Raw genomic sequence first — 22,882 nt, forward strand, 5'->3', positions numbered from 1 at the left:
ATAACGTTGCAGGATCCAATCTGAGCCGGTCATTGGGACTGGAGGTTTATTCTTTGGGCTCATGCAGGAGGATCTTCCCTCTCTCCAGAATATATGCACTGGCCTGTTCTACGCATTGTATTTACATGGTTTCTGCTTGTGAATAGCTTTAAGTTATTAAAGGTAAAGGTTCCCCTCACACATTCGTGCCAGTCGTTTCTGGCTCTAGGGGGCGGTGCTCATCTCCGTTACAAAGCCGAAGAAGAGCCAGCGCTGTCCGAAGACGTCTCCGTGGTCATGTGTCCAGCATGACTAAATGACAAAAGGCGCATGGAACGCTGCTACCTTCCCATCAAATTGGTCCCTGTTTTTCCACTTGCATTTTTTACATGCTTTCGAACTGCTAGGTTGGCAGAAGCTGGGATCAGTAATGGGAGCTCATTCCGTTACGCGGCACTAGGGATTCGAACCGCCGAACTGCCGACCTTTCTGATCGACAAGGCTCAGCGTCTTAGCCACAGAGCTACCACGTCCCCTTAAGTTAACTAGGGTGTTGATGTCTGGATATTAAGTCGAGAGTTGTTGGTTCCTTGGCTCCAGCTTCTAGGTATAGGGCATTCAGTAAGTATTCAGGTCACTTTTGTCAAGTTTGTTATGCTGCAGCCCAATTCTACAGTTGTTGAAATTTCATTTTTCTTCTCATTAATCTGCATTCAGTATCACCCCGTCAGGACAAAGGGAGAACCCAAATGTTAGAAATGTCTGTACATTTATTAAAAAGAAAATACACTCTGAATGCACTGTACCTGGTAGGCCGGTGGTAAATCAGCACTCGTACTGACTGACAAGGGCCCCGTTTCCCATTTCTTTAGCTATTTTTGTCCCTGCTCGGCCAACAATCATGGTAGCAATAGCAATAGCACTTAGACTTATATACTGCTTCCCAGTGCTTTTACAGCCCTCTCTAAGCAATTTACAGAGTCAGCATGTTTTCCCCCAACAATCTGGCTCCTCCTTTTACCCACCTCGGAAGGATGGAAGGTTGAGTCAACCTTGAGCCAGTCCGGATCAAACTGCTGACAGTGGGCAGAATTAGCCTGCAATACTGCATTCTAACCACTATGCTACCACAGCTCCTTCTTTCCTTCCTTCTTCCTTCCCTCCTTCCTCCCTCCTTCCCAATCACCCTTAGACTTATATACCATGTCACAGCATTTTACAACCCTCTCTAAGTGGTTTACATTGTCAGCCTCTGGCCCCCAACAATCTGTATCCTCATTTTACCAACTTCGGAAGGATGGAAGGCTGAGTCAACCTTGAGCCTGGTGAGATGCGATCTGCCAAACTGCTAGCAGTCAGCAGAAGTAGCCTGCAGTACTGCACTCTAACCACTACGCCAGGGGGCTCTGCACCGCAGCTCGACAATCATGGTAGCTGTAAAATTGAACCCATGCCCTTGCTCACTGCCATATGAAAACTCCCCATCTACTCGCTCGCGTTCTCATAATCTGGGGCCTGGTTTCCTCCCTACCTGTCCCACATAGTCACAAGGTCAAGCCATACAGGGAATCTGCTAAATCGCACTCAAAAGTTAATTCCTGCTGCCAGCAGAACTATCTAATGATAGTCCATGTTTGTTTATATTTCTGATCCAGGGATACTTTAGTTCAAACCAATAATTGGTTCAAATAAAGATCAACAGGGTTAAAGTGAGCCTGCAGCTTCTTACTTTCGTACGGCCTTTAGCTGCCCAAGTTGGCACCCAATGTGGCCACAATAGGCAAAGAATGACTGAACTTATGAATGGAGAATACTTCTGGTCTAGAAATCCCACAGCTATGTGGTGATAGAAAAGTACAGGTGGTCCTCATTTAACAACCACTTGTTCAGTGCCCATTCAAACTTGTGATGGCGTTCTGTGAGTGGTCCTTATGAGCAATTCTCCAAAGTTCCAAAGGGCCCCCCCGCAGTCACACCATTGTGATCTGGCTGCTCAACAACAAAACCTGGATTTCTACTCATGATCGCAATTTGCGATCTTCCCTGCTGGCTTCCCACAAAGTCACTGGGAAGCAGGCAGGAAGTCAGTCGTGTTCAGGTGAGTTCTTTAACGACCCGCAATAATCAGCTTAACAGGGGGCTACTGTTAACTGCTGTTGCTATATGGCATGGCCACGTGACGTCATGCTTAAAAACCGCATCCCTTAGCCATGGAAATTCCAATAGAGGAGAATATCTGTAGCTCAGGGTTGAGATGAGGTACTCTGTGAGCGGTTGGTTTTCTTGTAGATGTTTTGTTACCCAACTAGGTAACATCATGAGTACTAGAAGGGAAGTGGGGTTTGCAGAGAGGAGGAGGAGGAGGAGGAGGAGGAGGAGGAGGAGGAGGAGGAGGAGGAGGAGGAGGAGGAGGACTGTAGGGTCCTTGGTGCTCTCTCTGAGCATGGTGGTTTTCTTGCAGACATTTTGTTACCCAACTAGGTAACATCATCAGTGCTAGAAGGGAGTCGGGTTTTCAGAGAAGAGGAGGAGGAGGAGGAGGAGGACTATGGGGTCCTTCATCCTCTCTCTGAGCTTGGTGGTTTTCTTGCAGACGTTTCGTTACCCAAGCTAGGTAAAATCCATCAGTGCTCTGATAACGGTGCTCAGCACTGAGGATGTTACCTGGTTTAGGTAATGAAACGTCTGTAACAAAACCACCGAGCTCAGAGAGAGCACCAAGGATCCCTCAATGGACATTCCAATCTCAATTATCATCATTAAACAGGACTTCCTGTAGCAGCATCCTCCCTCTCAACCTCCACTCTTCCAATACAGAAGGGTAATCTGCTTAGAACGGACATACCTGTGCAATATTTTTGTTCAGAAGGAAGACACCATAATCAAACTGTAGTTTCTCTCCTCCTTTTAAGTAGAGTGGAAATCTGAAACAGAAAGGAAGGACAAGGTGAACAAACAATCCATGTTTTTGCTGTCGTCCCCTCCAATAAGGAAACCCACAGGTGCACCGTTTCCAGAAGCCCGAAAAAGAAACGACTTTATATATATGTATATATTTATGCCTGCAGGTATGTGTAGATTTCCTCCTGCACAGTTTGCAGGTAGCAATTAGTCTGGCCAGCAAAACTGTGGCCTACTACAACTGGTAGAATCTTTGTGGGATGTAAATGATCTACAGACATTGTTTACCAACAATGTCAGTAAACAATATACAATGGTACTTGGGCATTCAACAGCTTTGAAACTCCTCAAAATTGGTATCCAATGCATTTTGATGCGAAAATTGTGTCCCAGTACTCATAATTTGTTTGGTACTCAACACACACACTAGAATTTGCCAGCGTTGGCTGCCTTGTGACTCACTGCAGTATTTCTTATGGGATTTTTTTTTTTGTTACTCATCGTTTTTTGGTGTTCACTGTGCCTCCCGGAATCAATTAGCAATAAGTACCAAGGTATCATTGTATTTATAGCTAAGCCAATATCTATCATTTCAAATAAAAGCCATCAACGAGATATGCTTTATACATACATAAATTGTAGGCTGCGTTGTTTCTCTGTGTCGTATATGTGGGTATATGAACAATTTTGTTATTTATTTAGTCATGTTTATGCAATGTATATTGGCGGTGGTGACCCTTTGAGGGCTGTATGCAATGAAGTTTCCTTTTAATGTATGCCGATTAGTGTACATTCAAAGTGACAATAAAGTTAGTCTAAGTCTAGAAGAGTTAAACTATAGAACTGCCCAGCAATTGCCTTGGGGTAAGATGGGCAGCTAATAAATTTTACAAATAAATGAATAAAAGAACAGTAACCAAGTCTGGATTTCAGCTGTACAATACTTCAAACTCTTGATGGGTTGCCTCAAGTTGAGGAACACAAAATCATTCTGTTACATATCCAAGCCAGCCTATACTAGCAAATCTTTAACTGCGGAGTGGAAAGGTAAAAATACATTTTAAATAGACGTAAGTGTAGGAAAACGCCACCATCAATTTAGGGATATAAAACAGTGGTCCCGACCTTCGGGGCTTGGTGACCTGGTTGGGGGTTTAAAAGGGAGCTGCCCATGTATGTGCATGAGTGCCGGCCTGCCACTCTGGCAAATTGAGCTGCCTGTCATATCATCATCTTCTTTTAATGACCCCATAATCCCTTACAGGGTGGAGTTTGGGCAACTGGGATGGAGCTGAGTGTTTCCTGGCCGGATGCCCTTCTTGTCGCCAGTGCAGAATTTTGTTCAGCAGATATATTCTCATGGTGCGCACAGAGAAGAAATATTTACCTCTACCTAGGATCGAACTCACAGCCTCCTGATTGTGGAGATGAGAGCTCCATCTCTAGGCCACTGCACCTATGCCTGCGTGACCTATAATGGAGCAAAATTCACTTAACAACTGTCTCACTTAGCAACAGAAATTTTGGGCTCAGTTGGGGTCGTATGTTGAGGACTACCTGAACAATAAAATGCAGCATCAAGTTCTTGGACGATGATCAACATCTCAGCTAAACTATCCAACTCAGAATCAGAAAAGAAGCTGAAATATTGGACCGAGTTCCTAACATCTTGTCTCCTCTTAAAAATGATGCATTTTTGTCCAAAGAGGTTCTCAGGCTGAAATATTAGAAACAGAACACATGAAAGCTTAGATCACTACAGAACTATGTAGTGAAGTCACTAGAACTAAGCTGCCTCGGTTTGATGCATATGAGAATATTCTCATTTTGTGGATAACAACACCCTGTTGGCAAAAACAGTGATTTATTACACCTCAGTAGACCTTAGCTTAAAAATACAAGAAATTCTGCCCAATTTCTTTTGGCTTTTCTATTAAGCAATCAGCTAAGGATTTTTCCACAATCATTCTTGAGAGCCCTCCTAGTCATAACTGCGGGAGAAAAATAATAACATTTGGAACCAAACAGTTTCTTTTCACCTATTCATCTTTTTTTGATTTTGTAACCCCTCTCCTTAAACAAACACTTCCAAAACGCATTCCCCCTTGGCTTAGTAGCTTATGTTGTTACTCAGTGCATCTCAGTGATGGCGCAGAGGTTAAACTGCAGCATTGCAGGCAAACTCTGCCCACTGCCAGCAGTTTGATCCTAACCAGCTCAAAGTTGACTTATCCTTCTGAGGCAGGTAAAATGAGGAATCAAGATTGTTGGGGGCAAGATGCTGACTTTGTAAACTGCTTAGGAGGCTGTAAAGCACTGTGAAGCAAATCTATTAAGGAAGGAAGGAAGGAAGGAAGGAAGGAAGGAAGGAAGGAAGGAAGGAAGGAAGGAAGGAAGGAAGGAAGGAAGGAAGGAAGGTAGGTAGGTAAAATGAGGACCCAGATTGTTGGGAGCAAGAGGCTGACTCTGTAAACCGCTTAGAGAGGGCTGTAAAAGCACTGCGAAGCAGTATGTAAGTCTAAGTGCAATTGCTGTTGCTATCTTGACTTGTTCACTATGTAGTTTGACTTGTTCGATGTATAATGTGAAGAAAAAATACATAACATGTATTTGTAGACCTGTCAGGTCAGTCAAATATTATCTATTAAAACAAAGCTGAAACAATCTATATTCTATTTTAAAGAAAATCCTCTTCAGATTAAACACAAAAATGCTCTCCCAGGTTATCAAATGTAAACATGTAAAGGTAAACCTATTTACAGGACAGTCCTCTGTAAACAACAGTACATTTAGTAAGCATTGTAAGTTATAACAGCAATCAAAAAAAGTGACTTATCACTGTTTTTCATGTATACGACCGTTTCAATGTCACATGGTCAGGTGATCAAAGTTCAGATACTTAGCAACGGGCTCATATTTATGATGATTGCAGTATCCTAGGATCTTCTGGCAAGCAAAGTCAATGGAACAGCCAGATTAATTAACAACCGTGTTACTAACTTTAACAGCTGCATAGATTCACTTAACAAGCGTGACAAGGAAGGTCGTAAAATGAGGCAAAATTCACCCAACAGCCACCTCACTTAATAGAAACCTTGGGCTCAATTGTGGTCGTAAAATTGAGGACTATACCAGTATTGTGAAATTCTGTGGTTTATAAACTTTATATTCTAAGGCACTAGTTTTATATGTACCCAAAGGCCAATAGTTATGTTTATAGGAGGGTTTCTTCACCTTAGCAACTTTTTAAGGAGTCTGGACTTCAACTCCCAGAATTCCCCAGTCAGCCAAATAAGCTGGCTGGGGAATTCTAGGAGTTGAAGTCCAAACCTCTTTAAAATTGCCTAGGTTGAGAAACGCTGCTGACATCTGCCTTTAATCCAAACTACTGTACTTGTAAAATACCAAATTGTTTTCTAACACCTCCCACCTGTTTCTAATCTCACATTTTAAAAAGTCAACAAGTGGTTTAGAGAGAGCCTGATTTTTCTTCTAATCAAACAGATTGCTTGAGTTTCAACTTGAACCTGGAAAGCCCAAAGGAAACACAAGTCCAAAAAAAAAAGAAAGAAAGAAAGAAAGAAAGAAAGAAAGAAAGAAAGAAAGAAAGAAAGAAAGAAAGAAAGAAAGAAAGAAAGAAAGAAAGAAAGAAAGAAAGAAAGAAAGAAAGAAAGAAAGAAAGAGGCTTGGATGAAGGAGTCTCGAGTAAAAAAAAAAAAAAAAGTCCTCTCAACACAGAATGATGGCTTGAACTTCGATTCACGGAGAAGTCAAAATGTGGAAACGATTCCTTTTTCTGAGCGAGATTCTTCCACTGAAATCATTGGATTTAAGCGTAATGGCCGTGCAATTTTGTGTGTTGCACATTAAGGAAGGAGGGGGGGGGAAATGTTGCAGGCCTTGGATTCTGGCACGCTTTTGAACCCCCTTTTACAACTCTGGTTAATATCGGTGGAAAGAAAAGAGGATTGGAGATTACAGTGGAGCAATCAGCCACATTTCAAGCCATTGCCCTACTGCCCTTCTTCCCATGGGAATCTAATGGAAGGAAAATAACTAATGATTATTCCCTCCCCCTTCTCTTAGCTTGTTTTTTTCAACTTGATTCTTGATTCTCTTCCCTCACACCAGATTTAATCCTATTCTAGTTTCGGAGTTGTTGTGCTGCCAGAAAGGTGTACGGACAGGCGTCCTGAGCCCCTTATATAATTTCTTTTCAAATTTCTGGAAAAAAATAATAATGGTGCAAGCCCACAGCAAATTTCCTCTCCCAAGTCCTGAGTTTCGTAGTTTCCAGTCTTCTAACATGCGTTGGAAAACAAAATAATTGTAGGAGAAGAACAGAGCTTAGGTGGGGGCAGAGTTAAATGTGTCATTGGTTTATAATCCTTACGTTGCCACAATCGTTCCAAGTCTCAGCTCCTCTTGAATTCCACTGACTCTTAACTAAGGCCAATTTAGTGCTGACCATTAGTTGACCAGATTCTTGTGTATAAACTGGAGCAATAAATCTTCCAAACTGAAACTTCATGTATGGCACTGATCCTTTGCGCTTGGCAATAATTTGCTAATTGATGGGGAAAAAATGTTTACAGCCTTCCATATTAGGGCTGCTTCTAAACATTCCCTTCTTTTTGATATATTTTCTTCCAATATGTAGGCAAAAGAGAGGCAAAGACAAGCATTCGTGTCAAATCCTTGTCTAACGCTCAAGGCCTGTGGGGTGCTTAGATCTGGCCGGTGGGGCCACCCTGGGAACCACAAAGGACCGGCCCGCGACGCCTCGGGCCAGCGAAAATGGAGCATGGAGCCCTCCCAAGCTCCATGATTGCTGGCAGAGGGTTGCAGGAGGCTGTCGCAGCTGAAAACGGAGCTCAGGAGCCCATTTTCATTGGCTGAGTGCTCGGGCCACCATGGGTGCCCCCAACACAAGTGACATCAAGCTGGCCACACCCACCCCGGCTCCCCGAGGTCAAATGCAACCCTGATCTGGCCCTCAATGAAATCAAGTTTGACACCCCTGCCTTAAAGGGTTACCTCAGAGGTTCCCCAATCTTTGCAGTCTGGCGGCCAGGCTGGGGAGGAGGGGAGGGGGGAACCGGGCCATGCAACTGGCACCCTGGCATGTATGTGCAGCTCAACTTGCGCAAGCGGCGGGCTGGTGTGCATGCCTGAGCCTGCAGCTCGACTTTTGCAAGTTGAGCTGCGTGCATGTGTACGTGCTGGCCTGCCATTCACACTCATGGAGCTGCCGTTCCAAATAGGTCCAACGGTGGACCGCAACCCCGGGGTTTGGGATGCCTGCTGCAGGATCCAATCTGGGTCGGTCTCCGGGACCAGAGGTTTTTAGCCTTCTGAGCTTTCGGACTCATGCTAGAGCCCATCCTCAGGGAATAGCAATTTTGTCTCTTAACACTCTGCTAGAGAGAAATTCCCTGAGGTTGGGCTCCTGCACAAGTCCGAAAGCTTGGAAGACTAAAAACCTCTGGTCCCGGTGACCGACCCAGATTGGATCCTGCAACTGTGATGACCCAAAGGGGCGTGGTACAAAGACAACACAATCAGATAATCAGTAGGAGTCCCTTTATTAGCTCCAACTTTGCCCCCAATGTCCTGGTTACCTTCTGGGCTGGAGGAAAACTCTCCCAGGAACAGCCTTTGGCTGCAGGGAATCAAGCCCAAAACATGGTCAACAAAAACTGTAACTATAAGTCCAAGCAAGGCAAGATGAGATATTAGTCCAGCAGGGCAAGAGAAGGAATTCCAGACGTGAAGGCACAGCAGTAACTCAACATGGTTGGGAGGATGCCACGAACGCAGATAACCAAAGTCAACACAAGATAAATTCACGTTTGTTCCCAGCAGACACCAGAGCTGAAAAAGCTTCTTGGATGAGAAGCAAAAGGTCTTCAAAAGGAAAAACAAGGAAATTCAGTTGCCTCCTGAAAAAGCACCTTTGGGATACCCATGACCCGGATGACAGAGAATCTCTACAGACAATTTTAACAGTACATCTAGCGAATATTCCTGCTGAAAACATTTTGGGCGAAAAAGCACCTTTGGGCTGAAAACATTTTGGGACACTTGCACGAAGCAGCTTATAGGTTGGGCAACCCGAAGCACTGCTTTTACCATCTATATGAAATGAGACACTGCATTTCGCCAAGGAGGTCTTTGCAATAACCTACCGAATGTGCTACTTGCAGAAACCTGAAGAGGTTTTAATTCTTCTCTTTTTTAAAAAATAAAAGAATAAAACATGTTTTACTGACTCCTGTTTAGCCTTCTGTACCTACTCCCAAAGGGCTTGTATTTCCTGCGGCTTCAACACTTGTTGGAAGTTTCACAAGGCCTCAGAGCTTCGCTTCTGGCCAGTAAGCCAACATGGTTAAGTTGCCGTTGCCTTCAGCGGGGGGTGGGGTGGGGGGGTGGATGCAACTGAGCTGCACGTGCCGAGCTCAGAGGGTCTTTCCTGGAAAGTAAGTACCACCGACAAAACAAGCTACCAAAACTATCAACGAGCTATTGGTCACCTAGAATTGCTTCTGGCTAGATTGGTGGCATAAAAGCTTGATAAATCGGTGAAATGAAAGGGAGAAGATACTCCTGGGTAACATTAAAATGGCTTTGCTATGAGATTTTCTTAGATTTTTAGGTTAAGACTTTTTTGCAACCAAAAGGAAGCCTTTAGATCTAAAGGAAGGCTAAACACTTACAGGCGCTCAAGTCAGATTCTTGAACCTCAGTCAATTGGCCTAATTATCCACGAAGATCGAGAAAGAATGGGTTTAATTCCCAATTTACGAGACTGGAGTTAGCTGACATGTGTCATGCTCAGAAGGTCGCTAAGGTTAGAATGACCTAAACACCAAATCTGGATTTGTTTGCAAAACACTGTTAATTCCTGATCAGTTGGGCTGATACTGTTGAGTCACTTGTTTAGGTTAGTGAACAGTTTTACATACTGGGGTTAAGTGGGTCACAGAGAGGTTAGGTTTGCTCTGATATATAATATCTGAGCAGCTCTGTTGCAGCTTATAATTCTCCTCCCAAGAAAAATTCAGAACTACTGTGAGAATACCGCTTCTGCGGCCAAACACAGCGAGATTTGATAGTCTTAATTAAGGGAAGACTTGGATTCCCACTGAATTTTCTTCTATGAACTTAACCTGAAGCAATTTACACCAAGGAAGAAACTCCTTGCAAAGAACATGAAAGCCCACTTAAGAGTTTGTTTCTTGCATTCTGAGAGTCCCTCAGGTGTGGGGTTGTTGTTTTTTTGCAAACTCCTAAGTGTGCTTTCATGTGTTTTGAACACTGAGGCTTCCATCTAGCCACTCTGTCATAAAGCCCAGATTGATGGAAGGCTGAAGTGATGGTTGTCCTTCTGGAAGTCCCACCTCCAACCATTTGTCTGAAATGCTACAGGGTTTCCTGCCTGAGCAGAGAGTTGGACTAGAAGACCTCCAAGGTCTGTTCTACTCTCTACTCTATTCTGTATTCTATCCTATATTCTCTATTCTATTCTGTATTCTGTTCTCTATTCTACCCTATATTCTGTTCTATTCTATATTCTTTTTAATATTCTATTCTATATTCTCCATTCTATTCTGTATTCTGTTCTGTTCTCTATTCTATCCTATATTCTGTTCTATTCTATATTCTTTTTAATATTCTATCCTATATTCTCTATTCTATTCTGTATTCTGTTCTCTATTCTACCCTATATTCTGTTCTATTCTATATTCTTTTTAATATTCTATCCTATATTCTCTATTCTATTCTGTATTCTGTTCTCTATTCTATCCTCTATTCTGTTCTATTCTATATTCTTTTTAATATTCTATTCTATATTCTCCATTCTATTCTGTATTCTATTCTATTCTATCCTACATTCTATTCTATATTCTTTTTTATATTCTATTCTATATTCTATATTCTATTCTGTATTCTGTTCTCTATTCTATCCTCTATTCTGTTCTATTCTATATTCTTTTTTATATTCTATCCTATATTCTCTATTCTATTCTGTATTCTGTTCTCTATTCTCTATTCTATTCTCTATTCTGTTCTATTCCTATTCCACAAAGGATCTCTGGAGCTCAGTCAGTGACCACTGGGTTCCTGATCACCTCTCTTACTAAAACCCTCCCCCCTCCCAATTACTCAATTTGACCTGGCGACTTGGGACAGTCCTAATTGCGCCCAATTTCTTCTTCCATCTGAGAATGATGGAGGCCACTGTGCTCTTAGGAACCTTCAGTGCAGCAGAAACTTTATTGTGGCTTTCCCCAGATCTGTGCCTTGCCATAATCCTGCCTCTGAGCTCTGCAGGCAGTTTCTTTGACTTCATGGCTGTTGCTTTGCTACAGTATGCACTGTCAGCGGCGACTCCTTCTCTAGATAAAGGTGTGTGCCTCTCCCTCTGAACATTTTTTAAATTAAGTTATAAAGTATTATAAAATATAAAAGTAAACAAAAGTGCAGTGAGGGGGGAGGGGAAAGGAAAAAGAAAAGTGAGAAATGGTAGGGAAAAGAAAAAAAGCATTGATGTCCGACTCTCTCTTTTGCAGTAGAACAGGGACCCCCAAACTTGGCAACTTTAAGATGTGTGGACTTCAAGTCCCAGAATTCTGGAACTTGAAGTCCACAAGTCTTAAAGTTGCCAACTTTGGAGACCTCTGCAGTAGAATAAGGCATTAAGCATCAAATCACAGCTTTTTGCTTTTTCATTCTTGACAAATGTCTCTTTTCTTTTATGTACACTGACAGCATTTGCACCAAGACAAATTCCTTGTGTGTCCAATGACACTTGGCCAATAAAAGAATTCTATTCTATTCTATTCTATTCTATTCTATTCTATTCTATTCTATTCTATTCTATTCTATTCTATTCTATTCCATTCCATTCCATTCCATTCCATTCTATTCTATAATAGTATGAACAAGTCATTTCTATGAAGATCTGCCCATCTAATCTGTAAAACCCAAAGTTAAATTTTCATTCTTTTCCACATCAAGCATGAAGTTCAGAAGCGGTTCTATATGGAAACAATAGAGGTGTGTGTGCGCTTTTCCAAATCGTGTCTGGTCGATTTAATTTACCGCAGGTCGACTGCATTCAAGGTGTAAGAAACATGTCAGCAACGACCAAGAGAAATGGGAGGCTCCGGAGCTAAATTTCACATGTCGCTGCAAAAGGTCCGAAATACTTATGTGATACTTCAGTTTTCTTTTTTAACAAATTTACGGACAGTTCCAGTTCTAAAATTCTGTTCTCGCTTTGTCGTTATAGGGGTACCGAATGTAGATTAATGAGGAAAAAACCATGAATTTCAACAAACGTAGGATCAGGCTGCAGCATAGTAACAAAATGGGCAAAAGTGAAATGGGGTTTTGAATACTTTCTGAAAGCACCGTATGTCATAAAAATGTATTGTCTGCATTTTTGTTGTTAAGAATAATTGCAAAACAGGGATACGCAGGTAGTCCACAACTTACAACTATTCATTTAGGCACTATTCGAAGCTACAACAGTACTAAAACCAGTCCTCACACTTATGACCATCGTAGCATTCCCACTGTCACATGACCAACATTTGGGAGCCTGGCAATCAGCATGTACATATTTAAAATGGATGCAGTGTCCTGGGATCAAGTGATCTCCATTTGCAATCTTCCCAGCTGGCTTCCAACAAGCACAGCCAATGGGGGAAGCCACACTTGCTTAATGGCTGCACGATTCACTTAACAACTGCCTTGCTTAGCAACGGAAACTATCCAAATTGTCAAGGGACTACCTTTAAGCAACAAAAAAAACCCGTATTATCCTTTGATTAAGTCAAGGGAATGCCTTTAAGCAAAACCAACCAACCAACTGCATATTATCCTTTGATTAAGTCAAAGGGCTACCTTTAAGCAACAAAAAAACCCCACCATATTATCATTTGATTAAGTACGTACTGTCCCCTCCTGACCCTTCAAAAGAGTTTTTAAAAAAATACTTACTCTCTTTCTTTCTCGGTCAGTTTGTCATTAATGTTATCTTTGATTGCCGACCGGGAGCCCTTGTGAAGGATTGGATACCTGAGTGGTACTTGCAAGAAGTAGGAAATCATGGAGACCAGGTGAGCCGTATAGCCCAGAGCGACGGCAATGCTCCCATCATCCTTTGCTGTGAAGAAGAACAAACAAGAGCACCCTATTCAGTGCAGCTGAACAATTCGAGCTTTGAGAGCAGGCCCCCACAGTTGCGCCCTCCGGATTTTGGGATTCGTTTTTAATTGAGGGATTTAGATTGTATTTTGGGGACTTCGAGTCAGAGCCGAGTCTGGTCAGACTGCCTGGAGAGATCCTTATAGTTTTCCTGGCAAGATTTCCTGGCAGGGGTTTGCCATTGTTTGCTTCCTAGGGCTGAGAGGAAGCGATTGGCCCAATAAGGCAAATGTATGGGTGGGACTAGAACTCACAGTCTCCTAGTGATTGGCCCAAAGTCACACGGCTGTCTTTCATATTGAAAGTGTGACAGTCTCCCAGTGATCGGCCCAAAGTTACCCAGCCACTTTACATGCCTAACTCAGAACTAGAACTCACAATCTCCCAGTGATCGGCCCAAAGTCACCCAGCCAGCTTACATGCCTAAGTCAGGACTAGAACTCATAGTCTCCTAGTAAGTGGCCCAGTCACCCAGCCAGCTTACATGCCTAAGGCAGGACTAGAACTCACAGTCTCCTAGTAAGTGGCCCAAAGTCACCAAGCCAGCTTACATGCCTAAGTCAGGACTAAACTCAGAGGCTCCTAGTGCCTGGCCCAAAAGTCACCCAGCCACTTACATGCCTAAGGCAGGACTAGAACTCACAGACTGTTTAGTGATCAGCTCAAAGTCACCCAGCCAACTCACATGCCTAAATCAGGACTAGAACTCACAGTCTATTAGCGATCAGCTCACAGTCACCCAGCTGGCTTTCATGTCGAAGGCGGGACTAGAACTCACAATCTCCTAGTGATCAGCCCAAGGTCACCTAGCCTGCTTTCATGCCTAAGTCAGGACTAGAACTCATAGGCTTCTAGTTTTCACCCCAAAGTCACCCAGTTGGCTTTCATGACTAAGTCAGGACTAGAACTCCCAGTTTCCTGATGTTCTAGTCCGATGCATTCATCACTATACCAAACCGGCTTAATTGAGGTACAGATATCAAAACAGAGTTCTTCAATAACAGAAAGAATTTGAGCTGAATAAAAGAATTGCAAATGGCAATTTTCATGCCCTGCACTGCTTTTAATTTCACTCAAAGTTAGTCCTTTTGTGTAGCACCTTTTCCAAAATACCTCTTGTCCAGGTAAACCATCCATGGCCAAAAACAGCAGTCCCCTCCGGGCAACAGCCCCCGCTAGCTCATCATCTCCTTCATTTTCCTTGGAATTCTCCGTTCATTCTCTTCCTTCTTCCACCCTTCCTTTTTTTTTTTCTATACAGAAAACTCAGATTTATGGAAAACAGAAGGATGTTAGTGGAGGAACTAACTTATTGTCTATGCGTCTTGAGTTTTCTGTATAGAAAAAAAATACATTCTACTTGTACATTCTACATTTTACTTGTATAAATTTGTGCCAAAGTTTTTGGCAACAAGAGACAACACACAGGGGACCTTATGAAAAGAGATATTCGATTAAAAAAATAAGATTTTGTGAAAGAGGGGAAGGGGAAGAAAATCTATTTCGTTAGTTCAAAGCCCTTTGACTTTATGGATTAACTTTATCCTCTGTGTTTTCCATCCTTTCCCTCTGCAAAATAAAAAGATGGAAGCAACTCTCTCTCAATGCAATCTTATCTCATTTTCCACCCCAAATTTTTTAACCGTACTGTGGGGCAATTGATGAGTTCGTAAAAATATTAACAGCCTCACAGGCACTATCAAATAGCGGCCTTAAAAAAAAAATATCCAGCTGTTGAGGAATATCAAGATGGCTTCCTTTCCCTCAGCTGTATCATCTCCTTTTGCTCAAGTACAATTCATAAAACATTCTATACTAGCTCGATACCCGTGCTTTGCTACGAAACTATGTGGTTGGGCTTAGTTATTGGGGAGGAAAATAAGGGGGAAAAAATTCTGCCTCTGCCTACCAGCATCCATCAGTATTCATCTGGCTAGCGTCCTGTCAGTGTGTGAGAGTTGAGGGCTGTTTGGAAACTGGAACAATATTTGCTGTGTGAGCAAGGAGACAGCAAGGAGCCTGGGCGTGGCTTAGCTCAACTGTTCTGTACTAAAGCTGCTTGGTGCTGTGAAACTGAAACTGAAACTCTTCTCCTCTGCTCGTGTTTTGCATTTGGAAGAGATTTCTTTTCAGGGGGGGAGGGAGAGTAGAACTCCTTAGCATCCGAGCATGTTAATAATAATAATATCGGAAATATTAATGCTCTGATGGTCATTTTGTAAAGTCCTTTCTTAGTGAGTACCTAGAAGCCAAGAGGAATATACATGCCAAATTTTTAAGTTTGTAGGCTTTATGGTTCTGGAGATTTTGTGATGATGCATGAGTGATATTTCGCTTTTATATAGATATAGATATAGATAATGCTAAGATCATGCAGTTGCTTCGCAGGTTTCTTCTATGTCTGGGCAATACGGCTTAAAAACAGGGAGTAAAATACCTCAAGAATCCGGCTCAACGACCGAATCTACTCACAAGCTTCGCAATTTCCCAGTGCGTGTTTCTCAATATCAGCAACTTGTGTGGACTTTTAATTCCCAGAATTCCCCAGCCAGCAATATATTTTTTTTCTCTCGACAACCACAAAAACAACACAGTTTTAACATAACTGATGGAAGAGGGGGGTGGTCTATTCCATTGGCGTGTTGCAAAAAAATGAGATGACAAAATGAGCAGGTGAAGGCCCAGTTACCTTGAAAGTTTTCAGAATTGGGCAACTTCACTCCGCAAATAAAATAATCCTCTTGATCATTCTGTGGATTGAATAGCAAAAAAAAAGAGGTTGTATCAGAGCCATGTTTGTGACAGCAAGCTAACATACATACCCTACATACAAACATATATACATGTATGTATGACTTCTAGGGAGTAGTGCTCATCTGTTTCCTAGCAGAGGGAACCAGCAGTGTCCAAAGACACTTCTGTGGTCATGTGGCCAGCCAGACTATACCGCAAAGGTGCACGGAATATTGTTACCTTCCCACCGAAGTGGTACCTATTGATCTACTTGCATTTTCATGCTTTCGAACTGCTAGCTGGGCAGGAGCTGGAGCGAGGGACGGGAGCTCGTCCCGTCTTGGCAGTGCTCAGGTCTGAAACCTGGGCTGTGAGCTTCCCAGCTGACAAGCTCAGGGTGTTTAACCACTGAGCCATCTTGCAACCCTTATGTGCTGCCCCTTCCACTTTACATCGTATGTGACCGCCCAGTGCTAGCCGATCTCTTCCTCCAACCTCAATTACTTCAATAAATACAATGGGAGAAACTACAGGCAGCCTTTGGCTTACAGCTACTCATTGAGTGACCGTTCATAGTTCCAGTGCACTCAAAGAAATGACCAATGGCTGTTTTGCACACTTCAGCCTCCCCGTGGGTCACGTGATCAAAATTCAGATGCTTGGCAACTGGCATGTCTTTATGACGGTTGTAGTATCCCAGGGTCACAGGATTCCCCTTTTGATAACTTTCTGAAAAGCGAAGTCAACGGGGGAGTCAGATGTCGCTTCACAACCGCGTGACTATCTTAAAAACCGCAGTGACTCACTTAACAATGGTGGCAGGAAAGGCTGTAATTAGGGGGCAGAACACACTTGACAATGGTCTCGTTTAGCAATGGAAATTGTGGCCTCCAATGTGATTGTAAATTGAGGACTACCTGTACTGGCCTCTCCCATCCCTATCACCCCTTCGAATTTAAGACCCCAGGAACTGAATCTGGAACTATAGGGATGCAAAACCTTACGTTCCAACTCAAGAGCTCTAGACTGCTTGAGCTAAGGTCATTTTTGTTCATCATGGATAGTTAAATGTTTAGGATAACGGAAGTTCAGACTCTCCTCTGGCATAAAAGCTGGACACTTTAACTAAATTCGCGAAATTGGCCTTCTTAGAAAAAAAACCCACCACTCACCGTATCAATAGGATAAATGCAGGAAAGCTCAGAGAGCAATTGCCTGCGCCTGATGGTCAGCTGAGCGTTGGTTTTCAAGAATTGCTCTCTAAGGAAGGAGACAGAAAGCGGTCAATTATGCAGTGATGATTTCCTGAAGGAGCTGTCAACACCCTTATTCTGAGAAATTACTCTTTCTGCCTCACTGAGAGAGGTGCAGTCCTGTTAACTTTCAATATCCGGTGTAGCTGGCTAAATATGGCCTACTTTAAGAAGGATACCATTTCCCGTGTAATGCGCTGACATGGCGATTAGGGGGAGAAAAAGATGGCTTGGGAAGTTTTAACCTAGGATCTGGGTCATTAAAGAAACTCCACAAATGAATTTATCCGGGCGGAAGGGATGCCTAAGAAAGAAGGTCCAATTAGAGGTAGCAAAAGGAGTTAATTTCTGGAAATTGTTCCCACCGTGAGGACTTCTTGAAAAAAAGTATTCTTAAGGTGCAGCGTAGAAGAAAAATTCACGGGAACATGAAAAAGACAACAATCGGTCACTGTTTCTGTCTAAATGCCTTCCTTCACCATTAATGAGGGATTCCAACGTTTTAATTTGTAATGTTGGGTGTCCAATTTACAATTTGTAGTATTAAATAGGTATTTCCTTAAGATCCTGGGCCACATTTCCACTAACAGCACTTGATCAGTAGGTGCTGCAAGCCTTATCTAGCTCCTATGAAAGGAGAATTATCTGCTAACTGTACGTTTTGTTATTGTTATTATTGTTTTCAGTCCCAAAGTTGTGCCAGACTCCCCATGACTCCCAAGGACCATAGTACACCAGCCCCTCAGCCCCGTCCTCCACTATCTCCCTGAGTCCACGCAAACCCACCTCCACTGCAATCAATGACACTATCTATTTACTTCATTTATTTGGCCAAGTGTGATTAGACACACAAGGAATTTGTCTCCGGTACAGAAGCATTCAGTGTGCTTACAAAAGAACAGAATATAATAATAACAAACATGCCTGACATCAGTATTGTGGAAAAGAAAAAAAAAGTCTGGTTCACGGATATTGCGATACCAGGTGACGCACGAACTGAGGAGAAACGGCTAAAAAAATATATTAAAAATCGCAATTTTGCAAATTGAAGTTAAGCGACGATGGAAGAAGAAACCAGCAGTTGTACCAATAGTAAGAGGAGCCCTTGGAGCATGGATACATGGAAATCCTGAACTTATTACTCCTGAATATCCTGACTTTGCACACACACACAAAAAACACCAAAACCATCCAACTCGGAACTACCTATATATTTAGAGGCTACCTTAATAGCTTCTTAGGTTCTTGGTAAGACTTGAACTGTTTTTATTAGTCTCAGATTGTGAATCGAATTGAAGATTAAATCTTAAATAATAATACTAAAATGTACAGCCAATAAAAGGGGGAAGTAAAATAGAAAATAAAAAGTAAAAAATAGTAAACGTAAAAAGTAAAGAAAAAAAATAAAAAGGGATAAATAATAACCAATTTCATTGTATACATGATGTATCAAGACAATAAAAGTTAAACTATAATAATAGTGCAGACAAACCTTATGTACATATATGTTAGACAGGAAAAACCTTGGTTGTCATTGAATTTTATCAGTTGCGGGAATTAAGTGTTCAGCAAAATGGTGGACACCAAAATCTCCCAGCGACTAATAAGTTTATCTAACTAACTTTATCTTTATAACCATCCCATCCTCTGCCCTCTCCTTCTCCTTTTGTCTTCGCCCTCTTTGCCAACAGAGGAATCTTTTCCAAGGACTCCTCTCTCCCCATTTAGTGGCCAAAGTATTTGAGTTTCAGCTTGACTTATCTGTCCTTCCCAAAAACAGTCGGGTTTGGTTTTCCTTTAGGATATACGCTCATTAGTATATGAACAAGCAAAATATACGCAAAATCTATTCCAACCAGTTTTAAGAGTACTTTTACCTCTTGGCAGTGCATTCCTTCCTTAATTCTTGCAGAGGTTCCTTATCTAAGAGGAGCTTTGAATGTTCTTCTTCGAACACTTTTCCTACCAAAATCAATTCGGGAAGAAGAAAATAGCTGAGGTTACTCATCAGTTCTAAAGACTGGCAATTAAGCAACACTGTTTAGTTCGTTAAAACGTTGGTACTATACAAGATCATTCTACGGTATCTTTTAGTGCCAAATCTCTAATCCTGCAACGGACAAGCGTTTCCTGCTATAGCCCTTGCTCTCTAGAATAGAGATGGGGAACCATGGCCCTTTTACCACTTGTGGACTTCAACTCACCCTAACCCTAACTTCATGACTTGTGGACTTCAACGTTGTGGAGTTGAAAGTCCACAAGTCATAAAAGGACCATGGTTCCTCATTCCTGTTCTGGAATATTCTCCCTACAGGCAGAAGTGGGCTGCTTACCGGTTCACCCCAGTTCAGGCAAACCGGTTATCTAATTTTATCATTTTTAATGACTGGTTTGGTGAACCAGCAAATCTGACCCCTGGCTGGCCCTGCCCACTCCTCCCCTCCCAGGAGGCTCCACGGGGTCTGTTTTGGATGCTAGGTAAGTGCAGGGCCTGGGCGGAGGCTCGGAGGGGGGGAATGGGCCTCCTAGAGCAGTGATCCCCAACCTTTTTTATGCACGGACGCATCAGCTGGGCACCGTGCGTGCGGCATCAGCTGGGCGCCGCCTTTGATGAAAAGTCTGGTGGCCTCACGGGTTTTCATTTGATGAAAAAGTGGCTTCCGGTGAGCTTTCTGCCCGGAAAAGCTCAGCCGGAAAGCTAGCACTTTTCATCATCAAATTTCGGAATGGCTTCCGGAGCTCACACGTGCGCGCCTCTTTGATGGCTCCGGTGAGCCGGAAAGCTCACGAAGACTTTTTCATGTGGCGCCAGCAACCAGCGGCCTGGTAGACTGTTCCGCGGACCGCAGTCCCGGACGGTGGTTGGGGACCCCTGTCCTAGAGGCTCCGGAAGGCCGGATCCAGAGGGGCCTCCGGAGTCCAGGGAGGCCGTTTTCGCCCTCCCAAAGCCTCTGGTGCCTGGAAAGGGCGAAAACGCCCCCCCTCCCACCGCCGTGGTGCAGGAGGCCGACTAGGCCACGCCCACCATAGCCACGCCTACCCAGCAACCGGGCAGAGAACCAGTTGCTAAAATTTTTGAAGCCCACCCCTGCCTTCATGTATCAAGAAGACCCCATTTGTCTTTTGCAAGGCTGTGAAGGCTCGCTTGTACAGCAGTCAGGCCTTGGGACCCTCGAGTGTGTTAAGGCATCGGTCCCCAACCTCTTTGGCCGCGTGGATCAACACGCGGCAGGAGCAGGGAGGTTGGGGGGGGGTTGGTTTCCCACGTTCAACCTAATCTCGCAAATGCAAAGTGTTTTGTTGCGTTTTTTCCACACACTTTCCCGCTGCTTTCCGGGTCCTGTTCCCAATGGGCCACAGACCAGTGCTGGTTCTGCGGACTGAGGGTTAGGGACCCCTGTGTTAAGGCCTGTTTCCTGGATGTATTAATATCCATAGTAAAATATTTCTTTTGTACTGTATTCATTGCTTTAGTTTCCGAGGGGTCCTTGGTGCTCTCTGAGCTTGGTTGATTTCTTGCAGAAGTTTTATTAGTCTACCAATAACACTGATGGCATAGGACACGGCGTCTCAATTGCTGAGACGCTGAGCTTGTCAAATCAGTAAAGGTTGGCAGTTCAGTGGTTTGAATCCCTGGAGTGAGCTCCCGTTCCTTGTCCCAGCTTCTGCCAACCGAGCAGTTCAAAAGGGTGTAAAAAATGCAAGTAGAAAAATAGGGACCACTTTGGTGGGAAGGGAACAGCGTTCCATGTGCCTTCGGCATTTAGTCATGCCGGCCACAGGACCACAGAGACGTCTTCGGACAGCGCTGGCTCTTCAGCTTTGTAATGGAGGTGAGCACCGTCCCCTAGAGCCGGAAACGACTAGAATGGATGTGCGAGGGGAACCTTTACCTTTACGTAACAATGATGGTGTTCCCTAGTTGGGTAATAAAATGTCTGCAAGTAAACCACCAAGTTCAGAGAACACCAAGGGCCCCTTCATTTCAACCCTGAGCTACAAATATTCTCCGTTATTGGTGCCTGGTTTCTGGGTAGCATATGATGTACGCTACCCAGAGTTGCTTATTGAGATAGGGGTGCCGATAGAAATCAAACACAGTCAACTTGAGAAGTTGAGAGACAGTATAGCAACATGGTTGAGCAAGGATATGAACCTCAGGATCTTGTATAAAAGCTGCAGAATGAACCAATTACGGGTGGGTTCTCAAGTTACGACCACAACTGAGCCCAACATTTATGTGGTTAAGTGAAACATTCGTTGAAGGAGTTTCGCCCCACTTTAGGACTTTTCTTGCCACCGTTAAGTGAATTGTTGTGTTTGTTAAGTTAGCAACATGTTAGCCCAGCCCAGCGCCTGAATTTTGATCGTGGAGAAAGTGACGTTGCGGTGACTCCAGCAGCAGGAGAACGCAGCTCACCGCTCCCTGCGCTGGCTTCTGCCATGTTCGTGGGCTCCAAAAGGAGCCAAAACCACTCTGGAGCAGTGGTGAAGCAAGGAAGAGGCGCCTGGTGAAGTTTCAGGGGAGAACGCAACTCCCCCGTAGACCCCCAAGGCTCTTACTCTTCAAGCCACGTCATGAAGAAGGGCGGCTAAAATGGCCGCCACACAGCCGGAGACAGCCTCAACCTAAGAAGAGTGCAGGAGTGGAGACAGGGACAGTGTGGAACTGGGTGAGAGGAATTCTTTTATTTAATCATAACCCCAAAACAGAAGACTCAGAAAAGGGCTCAGAACTCTCTTTAACTTGGCAGCGATTGTTAATGTGAGAAAAATACAGGGAAAGAAGTTGGGAAAAACAAGAACTTAATTCTTGGATTTTGATTAATGTGACCCTGAGGATGTTGCAATAGCCATCAGTGTGAAAAACAGTCAAAAGTCCCTTTTTTCAGTGCCTTGTGCTGGTAACTAAATCTGGGCCAATTCAACTGGATCAATTCAGTTGAAGTGAAGCTTTAAGCATTCCTCGGTTGTTTTATTCAATTTAAGCATTTGTTCTTTGGACTACGCGGTCCAATTTCTACTGCTGCTTCTTCAGTCCCACATCTGGCTTTGTTGGTTTTGAAGAAGCCAACAGAGGTTCTTAAAAGCAGATGAGTCATTTCATGAGAAACTGAAGAAATTGAATATGACAATCAGTCAACCAGAGCAGAGTTAATTTGAAGAGTATTAAGTTAGTCTCTTCTGATCACAAAGTAAGATATGGGGAGGTTTTTCTTGTTTCAACTAAACTGGACATTCTAGCGAATATTTTAAGAAGGGCTAGTTGCAGTTGTTGTTCTGTTCTTGAAAATATCATTCAAGGAGAGGTATTATTTGCTCACGTGCTCTGAGATTCCCAGTTCACATTCTGGCGTGAAATCTCAGAAAGTGTTAACATGATTTGGGGCTGATCACCGCATATTAAGGGCGTATATGTTCTTCTTGGCTTTATTCTCAGGATTAGGAATATTTCAAAACGTCCAAAACGGTGAACTTTTCACACATAAAGAGATGGCCAAAAAGCCTTGGAAGGCTAATTCTACATTTGATACATAGCAACCAATGGCTGTGTCATCTGTCAACCCTCTTGAGACAGCTTTGTTTGGCAAAGGAATGGATTCTGAAGCATTTTGCTCACGTTTTAAGAGCTATTTTTATATCATTTTTTCCCCCCGATTTTGTCCCATGCTATTATTCTCTGCTTTGTTGAAAATTGAGTACAAGCATGTCATTACTAGGGTTAATTTTAAGGAAGGGTCTAGTCGTGAACTCAGGATTTTGTTATTTGCTGGCGTTTTACTCATTACAGCTAGTCTTCG

General features: G+C 43.2%; 1 protein-coding gene across 3 annotated transcripts in view; it reads right to left on the bottom strand.

Annotated features, from left to right (window-relative positions):
* UVRAG (UV radiation resistance associated) overlaps positions 1-22,882 on the bottom strand; it is an 89,710-nt gene that overhangs the window by 17,528 nt on the left and 49,300 nt on the right. For all 3 annotated transcript variants that reach the window (XM_026689453.2, XM_087966013.1, XM_087966012.1), the window contains 5 exons: positions 18,959-19,043; positions 17,001-17,088; positions 15,785-15,845; positions 12,889-13,054; positions 2,825-2,903 (listed from right to left, as the gene is read on the bottom strand). In XM_026689453.2, coding sequence (XP_026545238.1) covers positions 2,825-2,903; positions 12,889-13,054; positions 15,785-15,845; positions 17,001-17,088; positions 18,959-19,043 — 479 coding nt within the window. The remainder of the gene's footprint in view (positions 1-2,824; positions 2,904-12,888; positions 13,055-15,784; positions 15,846-17,000; positions 17,089-18,958; positions 19,044-22,882) is intronic.

Source organism: Notechis scutatus, chromosome 5, assembly GCF_049901735.1.
Source record: "Notechis scutatus isolate UNSWTSFEM ecotype Mainland chromosome 5, rNotScu1.2, whole genome shotgun sequence".
Taxonomy (NCBI): domain Eukaryota; kingdom Metazoa; phylum Chordata; class Lepidosauria; order Squamata; family Elapidae; genus Notechis; species Notechis scutatus.